This window comes from Rhinopithecus roxellana, chromosome 19 (assembly GCF_007565055.1).
Source record: "Rhinopithecus roxellana isolate Shanxi Qingling chromosome 19, ASM756505v1, whole genome shotgun sequence".
Taxonomy (NCBI): Eukaryota; Metazoa; Chordata; class Mammalia; order Primates; family Cercopithecidae; genus Rhinopithecus; species Rhinopithecus roxellana.
In genome coordinates, this window is record NC_044567.1 from 82,130,800 (window position 1) to 82,148,479 (window position 17,680).

The window sequence follows — 17,680 nt, forward strand, 5'->3', positions numbered from 1 at the left end:
TCAAACTCCTGACTTCATGTGATCTGCCCGCCTCGGCTTCCCAAAGTGCTGAGATTACAGGCGTGAGCCACCAAGCTCAGCTGCCTTTTATTATTTATTGGTGTTTTACAAAGAGCAGAAGCTTTTAACTTTGATGAAGTTCAAGTTATCTTTTTTAAAATGCTTCTTCTTCCCTATCTGAAAAATATTGCCTATCACAAGATCTGTGATTCATTTCAAATTAATTTTGTGTATGGTGTCACGGATGTTAAGAACATTTTTTTTTTCTTTTTTCAGAATGATACCGACTTGTTCCACCACAGTTTGCTGAAAAGTCTAATCTTACCCCCATTTAAGCTATTTGGCAATTTTATTGAAAATCAATTGATATATGTGTGGGCTTATTTCTGAAATGTCTATTTCATTTAAAATATCTACATAATTATTCTTAATACAACACATACTTAATTGCTACAAGTTTGTAGTGAGCCTTGAAATCAGAAGGATATTTTCCAGCTTTGCTTTTTTTTTCAAAGTTGGTTTGACTATTCTAGTTTGTTGGCATATCCAGATAAAGTTCAGAATAATTCTCTATTACCTATTTATCTATATATTTCAACTTCTAAAACTTTCTTTTATTTTTATACCTTAGAATTTATGTCTGAATTGGCTGCTCAGTTAAGCATGTATAAATATTCTTATGAAAAATCCTGTAAAATTACCTTCTGCTTCTGACTATGCAAAATAATGGAAGTTGCAATTACTCATTATTACCTTATAATCATCGATGCTGCTCATGGCAATGTAAGGTGGGCAACTCGATGTTAAAACCAGCCAGAACATGATATATGCCAGGAATCCGATTGGATTGTCCTGTCCATTCTGAAAAATCCAAAGAATACAAATGAACTGAATGAAGAAATTTAAAGATCATTTTCTGGAATACATTTTTAAAATTTTAGACTCAGTTTATGTAATTCTGCCTTAGGTCCCTTCTGAGATTCTCAGACTCTTTCATTATCCTTCCAGTTTGGACACTTAACTTTTGGCTTTATACTCAAATTTACAGATAAGTGACTGAAGAAAATGAATGCACTGATAACATTTGGAAAATAATAAGAGCAAGATTTTTCTATTTTCTTGCCTTATGATTCTAAAATGTATTTTGGTGCTAAATAATAAATTATAATTCACAGTGGACAGATTCAATTTCTTAGCTGATCTTTATCTCAAATGTGGCAGCTTGAACTCAAAAAATATCTGACATTTTATGGCTACAGTGATAATAAGCTAGTTTTTAAGGTACACCATGAGACCTGATAAATATTGGTTGAAGATGCAAAAGTAGAGATGAAAAACTAGAAGGGAGAGCGAAAACACCAAGAAAACCTTTGCCCTAGTTCCATCTGTTGTTGCTCCTGTTTGTAACAATCTTTAAGGACAAAAGACCACAAACTCTCTTGAAAGCCAGTCCCATGCTATTTTCATGATTCACATAGTTGCTTCTTTGATTAAACACATCACTGAAGAAAGTTCTAACCAGAGCCTGGTGGTCTTCAGCTTGGTCACCAGAGAGACACTTGCTAACCGTAGATGGTAAGATTACAGCTTGTTGTCTGGTTGCTTCCAGAACGTCCTGAGTACTGGGTAGGTTTAATACTTAGTGGCTGAACTACTAAGTATATATACACAAATGGTATATATACAAATATACAAATACTTTGTCTGTTTAAAAAATCAAGTTATCCTCTATTACAGAGGCATGAGAGTTCTTTACATATTCTTGATACAAATCTTGTCACATATATAAGTATTGTGAATATTTTTCTCCCAGCCTGTGATTTGCCTTTTATTTTTAAATTAGTTAATTAATTTATTTTTTGAGATGGAGTCTCGGTCTGTTGCCCAGGCTGGAGTGCAGTGACGCAATCTCAGCTCACTGCAACCTCCGCATCCCAGGTTCAAGCGATTCTCGAACTTTGGGCAGGATAGAAGCAAGTTCTGAAACTCTGGGAAACTCTGACTTTGGGGGCAATGAGCAGGTGAAGTAGAATAGAGAATAAAATGAGTTGCTGGGGATATTGGTTAAAGTGACTATATCAGGCACATAAATACAAAGTCAGCTGAGCTGATTCGTATCTAATTAACTCTAGTTGAAACAGGATATCTTGATAGATAGAAGTCTGAGGCAATTTGCCCAATTATTGTATACTGCTCTCAGAAACCAGAAAATTGAAAGATGTTAAAAATACATGATCTTTGTGTTCAAAGAACTCTCTGAAAGGGAGAAATGTATGTATACAATAACTAAAAAGGAATCATTACGAACTGTGATAGTTATTCTGGTTCTAAACTTAAAGGGCTGTATACATTTCGATTACTTGGACTTTTTTTAAAAAATAGATTCCCTCCTCTCACCATGCCCATGAGGAAAAGTGGTTTGATTGGTTTGGAGTAGGCCAGGGGAATTAATATTTTTGACAGGAATCTGCAGTAATTCTAATGTAGACAGTCTGCAATTCTAGCCTGAACTTTGTCATGAATTTCTTTTGTAAAATTTCTAAAAGTGATAATAAAGCTCCTTCCTTCCTTCCTTCCTTCCTTCCTTCCTTCCTTCCTTCCTTCCTTCCTTCCTTCCTTCCTTCCTTCATTTGTTCTTTCCTTTCTTTCTCCTTCGTTTCATTTGTTCACTATTCTCATGCTGGTTACAGTGCTGTATGATTTCATTTTTATTGCTTCATATTCTCTTTGAAAAATGTTTTGTTCGTTTTATTTTACTTTAAACAAATTGAAGCTCTGAAAAGGCATTGATTTTCCAAAGTCACAGAACTAGAATGAGTCCAAATGTTAATTTATTATGCAGTGGTTTACTCAATAAAAACAAGATTCCAGCCCTTTAAAGGGTGATCTGGGAGATTCCTGTTAGAGGAAAGTCAGGAATTGTACGATTATATATACTTACCTCCAAAAATGTACTTCTTTCAGTTTGGATATGTACTGATGGTTTAACCATTCCAAGTAGCCCATTACTAACAATGTCCATAAGAACTGGGAAGCAATTCAATCTTTTGGCATTGCATGCTAATGAAAAGCTGTAACTCTAAAATATAACAAGTAAGGATATAAGTTCTCAAATATCTTCATTTTGTTCTCTAAAAAAGTCAAAATTTGACATTTAAGAGGTTATACTTTTCTTATGGTGTCAAATAACCAAAGTAAAAAGCCAAACACTGTGTAAGTAAAATCAAACACTGTATAAGTAAATCAAAACATGTATATAGTAAAACTAAATCATGTAACTGATATTTAGGACACCAGATGTCTTGCTTGAGATTAGCATCATATGTTCAGTGTTTATTGTTTAACAACAAAACAGAAGTTTTGGAATACATGTATTATAAAATCTTTGAGGGGAAACATGAAATTTTCGAACTTACATATGGTCTTGATAGTAGGTATTCTAGAGTATGTATTTTGCTAATAGTTTGTGCCAGTAGACAATGATGGATATATGAATTACTTATGCCAGTGAATACAATTCACTAAGTAATAAATGAAAACAGTATTTGCTTTTCATTTTTATTTCTTAAGTTGGAGGTATGAGTATATTGATATTATGTTAGCTTTTCACATTTTTCAGAAAGATTATTAGAGACCTGCATACCTTTTCACTACCACACACTGTGATGGCTCCATTATAAGATGGGTCATCTGTGCCATTTCTAGTTCCAAATGCATCCACTTCTAAAGCTACGTTCTGGTGCTCCACAGAATGTATAAAGTCATCAATGCTTGCCCCTAAGGTGTAGTTAAAGATATTAGGTATCACAAAACTAAAAAAATTAATGTCAAGTTGTGTAGTCAAATTACAATTAATGTCATTAGGTGATGCAGTAATGTGGACCATCAGGATATTTTCTACATAACATGCTTGTTAATGTGAATTAAAATATCTATTTCTCACGGAATTCCTTCATGATATTTTTATTTGCTTATGATTATTATTAATGTGAAAGTTTTTTTAGTTCCAAATGTCTTTCAAAATAGATTTCCTTCTAGAATCTTGCAATGAATGGGCCATAACCGATAAGGCTTTAATGATACAGATAACTTCTATTGATTAACCACCAAATTTGCTAAAAGTCATTTTACTACTGCTAGATTATGAATTAATTTTCAAAATTTTCTTGATGCAGGAAGACAACATATAGACTAGCAATGTGAGGAGCTCTGTAGACCTTCTCCCCAGAAAAACAATGATAACTTATAAAAATTCCTAAAAAACCAACGAATTAAAATCTTTTGAAATTGTTCTAAGAGCATACAGAACATGATGACACACTTAATTAATAAAATTTATTAAATCTCAGTAAGAACACTGAGAAATTGTGGCATTTGAGCCACAGCCTGATCCCTTCACTCCCCACTTCCTTCTCAGATCTGTGTAACAGAAGCTTCACTCTGAAAGGGTGTCGGCAAGCACGCAGGGATCCTTCTTCCCCAAGTCCAGTTCAGGGCTATAGTATCTTCATGGGAGGGGCTTCCCATCAACTTTTCTCATTTCCCCACCTCTATGTTGCAGAAGATCAATACCAGGCAAGAGGGGCTAAGAGATCTGGAGTTCTCTTCCTCCACCCATTCCCTGATCCTAAAGTGGAAGCTCTACCCTAGTAATAAGAGGCCAAAAACACCGGGACACAATCATCCTTGTGCCATCTCACATGTAGGACAGAGTTTCCATGACAGGAGAGGCAAGCTGAGAAGACCAGAGGCCACTACCCCTGCCAAGTACCCTGCTCATAAATCAGGGGCTCCACAACAAGAGAATTAGGCATGATTCATGCTTCCAGCTCTGAAGCAATGGTGAGATTCTTGTTTCAGGAGCAGCGGCAAGCCATAAGAACAGTATGTCCTGAAACTCTCCCTCAAGAAACTGACTTTAGTTGGAACAGAGTTTGGGGAAGTTCAGGCCTAAGAGTGCACTAAAAATCGTCAAGATTTTGTTGGTAAGCAATTGACAGGAGATTGCAATTCACTCGGTTAAACCATACACCAGCTAAAAGTTTACTAGAGAGAGCAGCAAAACAGAGAGTTAAGAAGAGCCCTTCTGTGGAGAGGACAAACCTCAATAACTGGTCTCGAAGACTTTTCCTACAAACAAGCCCATATTTATAGTAGTGCTCCCTTATCCATGGTTTCACTTTCTACAGTTTTAGTTACTTTTAGTCCACTGCAGCTGTAAAATACAACATGAAAAATTCCAGAAATAAACATTGTGTAAGTTTTAAATTGCATGGCATTCTGATCAGATGGATGAAATCTCATATCGTCCACTCTGCCCTGTGCAGGATATGAATCAGCCCCTTGTCTTGTGTGTCCACACTGCATATGCTGCCTACTCATTAGTCACTTAGTAGCCACTTCTGTTATCAGATCGACTGTCAAGACATCACAGTGCTTGTGTTCAATTAAACCTTATTTTACTTAATAGTGGCCCCAAAGCACAAGAGGAGTAATGCTGGCAATTTGAATACGTCAAAGAGAAGCCATATATTGCTTCCTTTAAGTGGAAAGGTGAAAGTTGTTGACTTAATAAGGAAAGGAAAAAAATTGTATGCTGAGTTTGTTAAGATCTACTCTGAGAGCAAATCTCTTCTGTAAATTGTGTAGAAGAAAAAAGAAACCCATACTAGTCTTGCTGTTGCACCTCAGACTGTAAAAGTTATAGCCACAGTGCATGATAAGTGCTTAGTTAAGATGGAAAAGGCAATACATTTGTGGATAAAAAACGTGAACAGAAACGTGTTCTCATGGATGGCCATTAGGTTTGGTACTATCTATGGCTTCAGACATCTGCTGGGGATCTTGTAATGTTTCAGATGAGAGGGAATTACTGTAATTGGATCAAACTGTGGAGCAATTTATGCATGTGGGCATTTTTGAAAACAATAGGCCAATCAGTTTGCTACTGGTGGTGACTAACAACTGAATGTTATCCCAGTGGAGTTAGCCAGTTTAATGGAGAGATCAGGGAAAGAGACAAAGAAAGGTCTGCCAAATCTATTGCCATCTCAGGGGAACAATGCACATGGCCAAAACTATGCCTCTGAAGAACAGCATCAGAGTTGTATAAAGTAAGGGAAATGAGCAAACAATAATAACAAGCTTCAAGACAAGTTGGCGATCATTATCCAAAGTTGTTACAATGTATGACTTTAAATGTCCAGTTTTCAACCAAAATTACGAGACATGCTAAAAAATAAGAAAGTGTCACCCTTATACAGGAAAAAGGTGGGCAACAAGAACTGCCTTTGGAAGGCTGAGATAGCAAACTTGAAAAACAAAGACTTCAAGGCAGGTATCGTAAGTATGCTCAAAGAACTAAAAGAAAGCAAGTTTAGAGAAGTGAAGAAAGGTGTGATGATGATAATGTCTCATCAAATAGACTATACCAATAAAAAGTTTTTTTTTGAGACGGAGTCTCGCTCTGTCGCCCAGGCTGGAGTGCAGTGGCCGGATCTCAGCTCACTGCAAGCTCCGCCTCCCGGGTTCACGCCATTCTCCTGCCTCAGCCTCCCGAGTAGCTGGGACTACAGGCACCCGCCACCGCGCCCGGCTAGTTTTTTGTATTTTTAGTAGAGACGGGGTTTCACCATGTTAGCCAGGAGGGTCTCGATCTCCTGACCTCGTGATCCACCCGCCTCGGCCTCCCAAAGTGCTGGGATTACAGGCTTGAGCCACCGCGCCCGGCCAATAAAAAGTTTTTTTAAATAATAAAGAACCAAATCGAAATTCTGGAGTTGAAAGTACAATAATTGAAACGAAAAATTCACTGAAGGAACACAACAGTAGATTTGAATGATCAGCAGAAAGAATTACAACAAACCTGTAAATTACAGACAGGAAGACAGATTAGATGGGATTATGCAATCTGAAGAACAACAACAAAAGAACCTCAGAAAAATATGGGACTTTATTAATCACACTATTTCATATGCAATGGAAGTACCATAGGGAGAGGAGAGAGATAAAGGAAGAGAAAACAACCACTGAAGAAATAATGACTGAAAACTTACAAAATTTGATTAAAAACTTTATACATCCAAGAAGCTCAACCAACTCCAAGTAGGATATATGCAAAAAGATCCAAATCCAGACACATTAGAGTAAAAACGATGAAGACAAAGCCAAAGAAAATGTTTCCTTAATGATGTATCAGGAAACACCAATAAGAACCCAGCTGATTTCTCATCAGAAACAAAGGAAGCCAGAACACAGTAAAATGACATATTCAAAGTGCTGAAAAAAAAATTCAGCAAAACTAGCTTTCAAAGATGTAGGTGGTAATAGGTATGATGTATACTGTTTGAGTGATGGTTACACTAAAAGCCCAGACTTCACCACTACACAATATATCCATGTAGCAAAACCACACTTTTATCCTCTAAATCTATAAAAATAAAAATAATAAAGAATAAAAAATGGTGAAGGTAGAACTTTTTTTCCTAGATAAACAAAAATGAAGAATTTGTTACTAGCAGACTTGCCTTATAAGAAATACCTGGCCGGGCGCGGTGGCTCAAGCCTGTAATCCCAGCACTTTGGGAGGCCGAGACGGGCGGATCACGAGGTCAGGAGATCGAGACCATCCTGGCTAACACGGTGAAACCCCGTCTCTACTAAAAATACAAAAACTAGCCGGGCGAGGTGGCGGGCGCCTGTAGTCCCAGCTACTCGGGAGGCTGAGGCAGGAGAATGGCATAAACCCGGGAGGCGGAGCTTGCAGTGAGCTGAGATCTGGCCACTGCACTCCAGTCCGGGCGACAGAGCGAGACTCCGCCTCAAAAAAAAAAAAAAAAAAAAAAAAAAAAAAAAAAAAAAAAAATACCTAAAACTGAAAGCAAATAACCCCAGATGGCAATTTGAATCCAAGTGAAAATGCCAAAGAGGTTCAGCAAACACAGCTATGTACTTATAATTGTAGTACAAATGCGTATTTCCCTCTTGTATTAACTCATTTTAAAAGCAATTGTATAATGCAGTATCATATAATTTTATCATTGAGGCTGTAAAATATAGACATGTGAAATATTTGAAAACAATGGCACAAAGGAGGCAGGTGGAAGCCTAGCCGTACTGGAGTAAGGACATCACATAGGATGATAATATGAACTCACAGGAACAAATGATGAGAACCAGAAACGGTAAATAAACTTAATTTCAATGAGCTAAAGACTCTTTCGTCTTATATAGCTGTATTCACTCTTCCCCGTTTTGATGTTATTATTACACATATTATTACACATCTAAATGTTTTAAAACCAGCAATACATTGGTACAATTATTACTCGATATGATTTCATATCTTTTAAAGAAGCTGAGAGAAGGACAGCAAGTATATATTTGTAGACTTTGTTACATTAATCTTAAATTTATGTAAACTTTAAGTAGATTAAAATAAGATGTATACTCTAGGCCCCAAAACAACCCCAAGAACATAATTCAAAAATATAATAAAAAATCATTGAAAGAATTAAATCATTAAACTAGAAAATACTCAGTGCCAAAGAAAACAGTAAAGAAGAAATACAGGAACAAAAAAGACATGAGACTTTCAGAAAACAAACAATAAACTGGCAGATATAAATCCTACATTATTAGTAAAAATATGGTTTGTGAATAAAATAATACACACAAAAGGCATAGATTGTTAGGTTGTATTTAAAAACACTATCCAACTATATACTGTTTATAGGAGACACATGTTAAATTAAATTTACAGGAGACACATATTAAATTTCATTGATACAAATAGATTGAAAGCAGAAGGTGGAACAAAAATACATCATGCAAGACAAGACCATGGGAAAACTGGAGTGGCTCTTCTAATATCGGACAAAATAGATGAAAACAAAAAATGTTACTAGAAATAATAAAAGACATTTTCTAACGATACAGGGGTCAAAACAAGGTCAAAACAGCAGGAAGTTATAACATTTATAAACATATATGCACTTAACAGAGACTCAAAATACAAAATAGCACTGAAGAGTGAAATATACAAATTTTCACTCACAACAGCAGAAAGCATATTCTTCTCAACTGCACAAGAAACATTCTCCAAGATGAGATAAAGGCAAGGACATCAAACAAGCCTCAATATATTGAAAAAGGTTGAAATTTTATAAACTATGATATCTGACCACAGAGGATGAATTCAAACTTCAACAGCAAAAACTTAGAAAATCACAAATTTTTGGAAACTAATCTTCTCCTAAATAACCAATGAGTCAGAAAAGAAATCACAAAGGAAATTCGAAAATATTTTGGGAGAAATGAAAATTAAAACATGATGTACCGAAACTTATGCTATGCAGCGAAAGCATAGCTTAGAGGGAAGTTTATAGCTGTAAACACCTATGTTAAATAAAAGAAGAAAAATCTCAAACCAGCAAGTGAAACTTCTGAAGACACTGAAAAAGACACTGAAAAAGAGAGGAACAAGCTAAACACAAGGCAAACAGAAAGAAATGAAACCAAGAATATTGGTTTGGAAATGAGTGACATAGACAATAGAAAAACAATAGAGACAATTAAGCTAGAAGTTGGTTCTTTGAAAGCATCAACAAAATTGATGAACCCTTAGTTAGGATGACCAAGAAAGAGTAAAATAACATGAAAATTACCAAGATCAGGAACAAAAAGAGGGTATGAACACCAATCTTATAGATTAAAAGATAGCTACACTGGTACATTTCTACCTAATAAAGAAGAATTGTCAATCCTTCACAAAGTCTCAAAAAGAAAAAAAAAATAGACGAAGTGCAGGGAACATTTGCCAACTAATTATACGCAGCAAATATTACCCTGATATCTAAAGACATTAGCATAAAATAAAACTACAGACCAATATCCCTTATGAATAGAGATGGAAAACGTTATCAACAAAACCCCAGAAAACCAAATCCGGGAGAAAATGGAAAGGATTATACACCATGACCAAGTAGAATCTATCCTATAAATGCAAGGTTGGTTTAATGTCTGAAAATAACGTGGTATAAAACCCACATGATCATCTCAGTAGACACAGAGAAAACATTTGACAAATCCAACATCTGTTCATAATGAAAACAGACCAAAAAAACTAGAAAAAGACATGTCACATGTTTCTAAATGCAAGAAGGCACTTCAGCACTATTCTTTGTGTCATTTTAAACAGCAAAATCACCACAGAAAAAACCACACAAAAATGTGAAAAATGTAGCATGAAAGAGATTGCAAAAAAGCATTTGTTTCTAGTACGAGAGCTAAAACAAGAAAGCAGTGTCATTTTGTTCAATCTCAGTTGAAAATGGGTACATCAGGTGACTAAAAATGTTCACTTCTCCGAGCATATCTGTAAATATCATGAAAGTACAACAGATATGTAGTTGGGGGTTAGCAATAAATTTCAGTGAATAGGCAAATTCTTAGATACAGAATCTGAATATGAGGACCTATGGTATCTGATAGAAGAATTTTATCTAGAATATAGAAATAACACTTAGAATTCAATAAAAAATACAATCCATTTTTAAAAAAGAAAACAGACATTTCTACAAAGAAGATGTACAATTGATCAGTTATCACACGAAAAGATACTCAGCATTACTGGCCATTAGCAAAACACAAATCAAAATCACAAGATACCACTTGACATACACTGTTGCATGTAATAGAAAAAACAAAAAAACAGGTGTTGGCAAACATATGCAGAGAAACTTGGAATCCTCAAAAATTGCTGGTGTGGGGCCAGGCGCAATGGCTCACACCTATAATCCCAACACGTTGGGAGACTGAGGTGGGCAGATCACGAGGTCAACAGATAGAGACCATCCTAGCCAACATGGTGAAACCCCGTCTCTACCAAAAACACACAAAAAAATTAGCTGGGTGTGGTGGCACGCTCCTGTAGTCCCAGCTACTCGGGAGGCTGAGGCAGGAGAATCACTTGAATCTGGGAGGCGGAGGTTGCAGTGAGCCAAAATTATGCCACTGCACTCCAGCCTGGCCACAGAGTGATACTCCATCTCAAAAGAAAAAAAAATGTGAAGATAAAGTGGTACAGTCACTTTGAAAAACCGTTTGGCAGGTCCTTCAAAGGGTAAACATAGTTACCATGTTACCCAACAATTCTACTTTTAGGATTACACCCCAGAGAAACGAAAACATATGTTCAAACAGAAACTTGTACATGAACATTCATAGCAGCATTTTTCATAATATCCAATTATTGGGAAAAATATATCCATCTGCTGATGAATGATAAATAAATTGTGGTATAACCATCAATAAAATATTACTCAACAATAAAAATGAAGTATTAACACATAGATAAATGTTACAACACAGATCAACTTTGAAAATATGCTAAGTGAAAGAAGTCAGTCCTCAAATATCAGATATTGTATGAGTCCAGCGATATTACATGTTCAGAATAGACAAACCAGTAGAAACAGAATGTAAATTTGTGATTGTTTAGGACTGGGGGGAAGACTACATGGGAGTAATTGCTATTCAGTATGGGGTTTCTTTATGGGGTGATGAAAATATTCTAAAATGGATTGTAGTGATGGTTTCACAATTCTGTGAATACACTAAAAACCATGGAATTGTGCATTTTCAATGGATAAATTGTATGGCATGTGAAGTATATCTTAATGAACCTGTTAAAAATGCTATTTTGGTACAAACTCTTTCATTTCGCAAGTTGCCACCAGATGTTCCTCCTTTAGAAAATATCTAATTCCTGCTTCTTTGGGGGCCTGTATTTATTACCTTTAAGTTTCATAAACTGTGTTTTAACACATGCTGAATAAGTGAAAAGCTATTTTCTCTCTCATGATTATGTTTTCTAAGTACTGCTCTGAACAGTAAATGTATTTGGAAATCAAGTATCCACCATTTTACCTGTTTTATTGATGATCAGTAACTGAGTGAGAGGATCATGTGGTTGTTGTCCAGGAGCAAGGAAATACAAATGAGGAGAAAGTTCCCAGGTGTAGCTGTGGTGATATATATTCACCATGGTATACTCCACAAGAAGAGGGCAAAATCCAGCCATTAGAATTAATAGCCTACACAAAAGAAAATTGCCAACGTGAATGCAATGTCATTTCCTAATCGAACACTCTCTGAGCAGTTTATAATGTAATGGGATAAAGAAATTATAAAAATTAAACACACAATTAACTGTCACATTTATTGAGCATTTTGTCCTTTTGCTACCTCCAAATTCAAGGTGACAAACCATAGATTTGTCCTTTGTTCATTTCCCCTGTTGCTTTCTGGCCATTGAATATCCCATTAAAATTCATGAGATATTTGTCCTTTGGATGTCAAGATTCTACCTCTCTCCTGTGCTTCCACTGTGATGCTTTCCCTGTCTGCTGTGTAATTCACCATATTTTTGTGTTTTTTCGCTTGCCTTTATACCTTAGATTTGCTTTTTAATGCATTGACTTAAATAAAAAACCTATGGCAACTCTGATACTTACAGTGCTAAAAGAGCTTTTCTTTCATACTTCAACTTTAACAAGCGAACTCTTGCAATTGCACAGATTTGCTGTCGCCAGAGAGCCACACCACCTATTGTCTTTCTCATCTTGTTAAGTGAAGAGAGGACTTGTTCCATCTCAACAAGCCTTTCAGTGTCGTCAGCTTTTTCCACTTGTACTTCTCCCAAAATAGCAATGTCTGCAAAACATAAAATAAGCAACTCTTACATACTTTATATGGCTTACTATAGGGATTTGCTCTGGTAAGGATATCACGATTAGGCTCTTCTGCGTTACTATAGGTATAATGTGGTTTTGCTGGTTATTGCCTTAAAATAGAGAAATAGATGAAATATTTATTTCTTGAACAAAAGGGATAGAAAGGAGACCTTAGGTAATTTAAGGTCAAGATAAATAGGCAAGGTCTTCACAGTGCTTAGGAATGACTTGGAAAATTAGTAAAGGAAACAAATATCTTACATGTTCAATTAAGCTACAAATTGACATGGTCTGAACAGGGAGTAAACTGTAAATGGCAAGCTACAGACTGGGAGTTAGCTATGCATTGTTACTGCAGATATTTCAAAACAATTCAGTTTTGAATAGTTTCTGAGACTGCATTCTTTTGTGTGTTCCCTGTAATCTCTGGATACCCAGGATACTGTCCATCGTATAATGCCAAAATAATCCTAATATCAAACCTCAAAAAACACACACCCGTAAATGTATAAGTACAACGACAGGACACAACAACACACTGTGAAGGAAGATATAAGGATCTTAAGACAGTGGTCAAAAGTCTATTAAAAAAAGTAGCTGGGCGTGTTGGCGGGCGCCTATAGTCCCAGCTACTTGGGAGGCTGAGGCAAGAGAATGGCATGAACCAGGGAGTAGAGCTTGCAGTGAGCCGAGATTGTGCCACTGCACTCCAGCCTGGGCAACAGAGCGAGACTCCGTCTCATAATAATAATAATAATAATAATAATAATTATTATTATTATTATTATTCAGGGATATTCTGCTTCTCATTAGTTGCAAGAGACTGTCACCTGTCTTACCAAGGGAATAAATATTAGTTATTTTTAATCCATCAGATGGGCAAGAGCACAAAGAAAGCTAAAAAATCTAACACGTACAAAGGAAGGAAACATTTTTAGGGGGAGAAGATTCCTGTGGAAGCTTTCATCTTTAGGGAAATGGCAGAAAAAGGAGAAAACCACCATAGGTAGGCTAAATGAAAACAGCCCAGAACAAACAAATTCTATGGTTATATGTGGGCTAAAATAACTGACTAGAATCATGTGGTACCTAAGTCACAAAACGAGTTTACAGCATCTACCAACTTTTTTTCATGGAGCCTTTCCTAAGTGCATAGGAACAGTACACCAGTAGCTGGGGGCAGATACTGAGAAAAATGGAGAGAGAAACACAAGAAGCTGCATAGTGTCTTGAGCACGACATCATCAGGGTTCATGGGTCTTTCCTTTTGTGGAATACATTAGTCCACTAGGGTCCAGTCACTGAATGAGAGAGTGGAGACATATATACTAATAAATAAATAAACAAAAAGTGATGGCAGGCTGAAAATCAGTGAGATTAATCGTTACCGAGATATTTGATAGCAGGACTATAGAGAAATATATAGAATTTTTCCAGTGCTATAATTCAAAGTCATGTCTAAGGGAAAGACCTGATTCTACCTTTAAAACATTCGAAGCTGGAAGTGGGCTGAATCTAATAAAACCTGTGCTAAAGCTCAGATACTTGCCAAATACAAATTAGATGAGTTCTGCCATCCACATCAGCAGCCTTGCAGAGGAAGAGTCATGCCATTTTCTAGCCACTGTTTACCTCAGTGTTTCTGTTTTGTTAAAGTAATGTCTATGATAAAATACAAATTTCAAGACATATGAAGAAGCAGGGAAATATAACCCATAGGGAAGAGGAAAAAACATCAGAGTCAGTTACTGATAAGGGTCATTAGTCACATGGCCCACATGTTAGAATTAAAATACACGAGTTTAAAAATAACTGTGATAAATATGTTATAAGATCTACTGGAAAATATGGACACTATTGGGAGCAGATGAGAAACAGTAAAGAACTGAAGCTCTAACATTTAAAGAACAAATGAAAATGTTAGAATGAAAAAGTACAGTATCAGAAATAGAGAGTTTATTAGGTTCGGCTTCAAAACAGTCTGAACACAAGAGAATAAGTTATTTGTGACCTTGAAAATAGGTAGATAGATATTTCCCAATTTCTAACATAAAGAAAAAAAAAAGAAAAACCTGACACCAGAGAATCTGAGATCTGTGGAAAAGTACAATATGTCTAATGAAGACTTTGTTCTTTATCTTTGGCCTACAGGAATTTAATAGTTTCATTTTTAAAGTATTGTTTGGGGCTCCTAAGTGTTTTAGATCTGTGGGTTCATGTTTTATATAAATTTGTGATTTAGAATAAATGTTCTATCTGAAATTGCCCTTAGAAGCCTAGGGCTCAGATGAGTGCAGTGAGCCTTGGATGTAGGAAAATGGATTATTTTTAACTACAAGGCAATGCTGACAAGGATGTGTTTCACTTTTCCACAAGCTTGTCTAAGAAGAGCCTTAATCATGGACCCCACATTTTGTAATCCATCTTTGAAACAGTGTGCTCTTGAAACATATGCTTTTACATAGTAATTTTCATGCATTTTATTTACCCGATTCATTAATTGTTGATTTTCCTTCTAGCTTCAGGAAGACTTCATTCAAAGTTGTCATGGAAACCCCATAATTCTCAATTCCTAGGTCAGGATAACTATCAAGATCCTTGTAAAGTTCTAAGGAATACATACACAGCAGTGAATTAAAACAAGAATCACAAGTGAACTGAAGACACTTTTTCAAACGAATAAGCACAAATCTATGAAATTATACTTGTGATATGTCAAAGACATTTGAAAATTAGCATTTCATAATAGATCAGCTTATTCTGCAAATTCTATATATTTCTATTGTATATCATGTGTTACAATCCATATATTTCTATATCAATATAACTTATATTCACTTGCATTTCTAGTAAAGTTTAATCTTAGTTTTTTCTTTTTAAAATTGAATTAACCGTGAAACTCTGGGTTTTTCCACTCTAAGCCTAATTAATTGAAGAGTCTTTTCTAGAGAATAGATATAAACGGGAGCCATTTATGCTGTAACTGACAAAAGGCAAGGAATTAATTTTTTGAGAATTAATTGGATGGTGCAGAACCTTCTGTAGTTTAGAAAATATTTGTTAAAGAGAAGTCATAGACTATAAACCATTTAAAAGTTTTCTAACAATGGAAGAAAAAAAATCACAAGACCTAACAGGCAGAGGATGTGGAATTGAATCGGGGAATTTTCCTGGAATTGTGACAGTGGTCATTTCCTCTAGCAATTTTGTATCTATTCATTCTTTAGTTCGTTCATCAAAATATACCTATGCATCCGTCATTGTTCATGAAGCAATGAACAGTACCCCAGCCCGCACGGATTTGAACTATAGTGGTTAAATCAAGCTTAAATTAAAACCTAATTCTAACGCTAGGGTGATTACAGAAGTCCTGAGGCTTCGATCTCGAGCTCTTGCTTGGGCAAAAGGATAAGTTAAAAGCTTTTTGTCTTGACTAGAATGCCACATACAGAAAGGTAGAAAAGAAGTAAGATTTAATATGCGCCATTCTTCATTTTACCTAAAACGTTTGCAAATTTTCTTTAAGTTATAATGACTGTTAAAAAGTGCTAATTAGAGTTTGCTTAACACTTTACCTGATGATTCTAAGGAATGCTTGTGTTGTCACCATAGAACGTGTGTTTGAATGAATGTATATGTCTTTGTTAACCACATATACAGCAAGGTTAATTGTTTCAACCACTAACACGGGTCCTCATAGTGCCCCATTGTTAAGGAACAGGTTCCCTGAACAACAAACGTAATTAGTACGTTTTTATGCATTAGCCTGAAAAACCCAAAGTTATTGCACAGTTCTCACTGAGAGAGATAGCCACATCACAGGGCTGTTTAATGTAGTGCGTAAGCCAGAGGTTTTCTACCATTTGGGTTTGTGTACATTTATGAATACTAGAATACTATGTTACACACTACTAGGGAAGAAGGACTAAAAGAAGCCCTCTAAAATGCCCATGCATTACAATACAACTATGAGAATATAATTCTATTTCTCACTATACAGAAAATAATTCAGTTATTGTACTATTCTTTTGATTATGTTTCAGTACCTGAGCATATATACTGTAAGACCTTGATAAATGTTAGTTGTGATAATAATAATTATGATGATGATGACTATTATTTACATATTTTATTTCACAGTGTTCATATACATTACCTGGAAATTTATTTGTTCTTTCTAAGGGTAATGTATAAACAAGTTTTCCTTCACTTTTGGCTGATAATTTGGCATCAGGGATGTGCTGTTTAACAAGTGATGTTATGTTTTCCTCAACACATACTTCATTTAACTGCAAGCTGGCATTCAGAAAAAAAGACACATGTTTGACATAGTCTCTAACAGCAAGAAAATAATTAACTAGTCTCTATAGGACAAAGAAAATCAATTAAAATCTAATGCCAGAAATAGGTCAGACAAACATGAAATAAGAGGACACAAACCCAAGAAATAAGAGGACAAAAACCCAACCAAATCATATAAATGTGATGGACAAAAGAAAAGAATGAGCTAATGAGAGTTACTGGTGAGGTTACTCAGGGGTGGTGCCCAGAGAATTCTGATATTGATTCAAGCCTCTGAAGAGAGAGTAGTCACAGACCGGAAATACCAGGGTTGCAACAGAGCAAAGGTCAGGAGTATGCAAAATGGATAACGTAGCAGATGATGTTCAGTTTTAAGTTGACTAAATAGAATTGTTGTATTGCTTCAAAAGAACAGGAGATTTGTGATAAGTATAGATGCCAAACAGTTTCAGTTGTTCAGTTTAGACATCCAGTGCAAGTTTACTAAGTTCTTAGTATGTGACAAACGTCATACTAAGTGCTGAGGATACAATGGTGACTAAAACAGCATTATTCTGCTCTTATGGAGTTGATTATCTAGTGGGGGAGACAGGAAGAAAACATGTAGACAACTAGATGAGTAAAATAATTATCAATAGTAGTAA

The 17,680-nt window shown here is 35.6% G+C and overlaps 1 protein-coding gene across 2 annotated transcripts in view; it reads right to left on the reverse strand.

Annotated features, from left to right (window-relative positions):
• ABCA8 (ATP binding cassette subfamily A member 8) overlaps positions 1-17,680 on the reverse strand; it is a 79,602-nt gene that overhangs the window by 19,194 nt on the left and 42,728 nt on the right. For both annotated transcript variants that reach the window (XM_010353117.2, XM_010353118.2), the window contains 7 exons: positions 16,891-17,030; positions 15,223-15,342; positions 12,516-12,714; positions 11,929-12,095; positions 3,644-3,777; positions 2,942-3,079; positions 754-861 (listed from right to left, as the gene is read on the reverse strand). In XM_010353117.2, the coding sequence (XP_010351419.2) occupies positions 754-861; positions 2,942-3,079; positions 3,644-3,777; positions 11,929-12,095; positions 12,516-12,714; positions 15,223-15,342; positions 16,891-17,030 (1,006 nt within the window). The remainder of the gene's footprint in view (positions 1-753; positions 862-2,941; positions 3,080-3,643; positions 3,778-11,928; positions 12,096-12,515; positions 12,715-15,222; positions 15,343-16,890; positions 17,031-17,680) is intronic.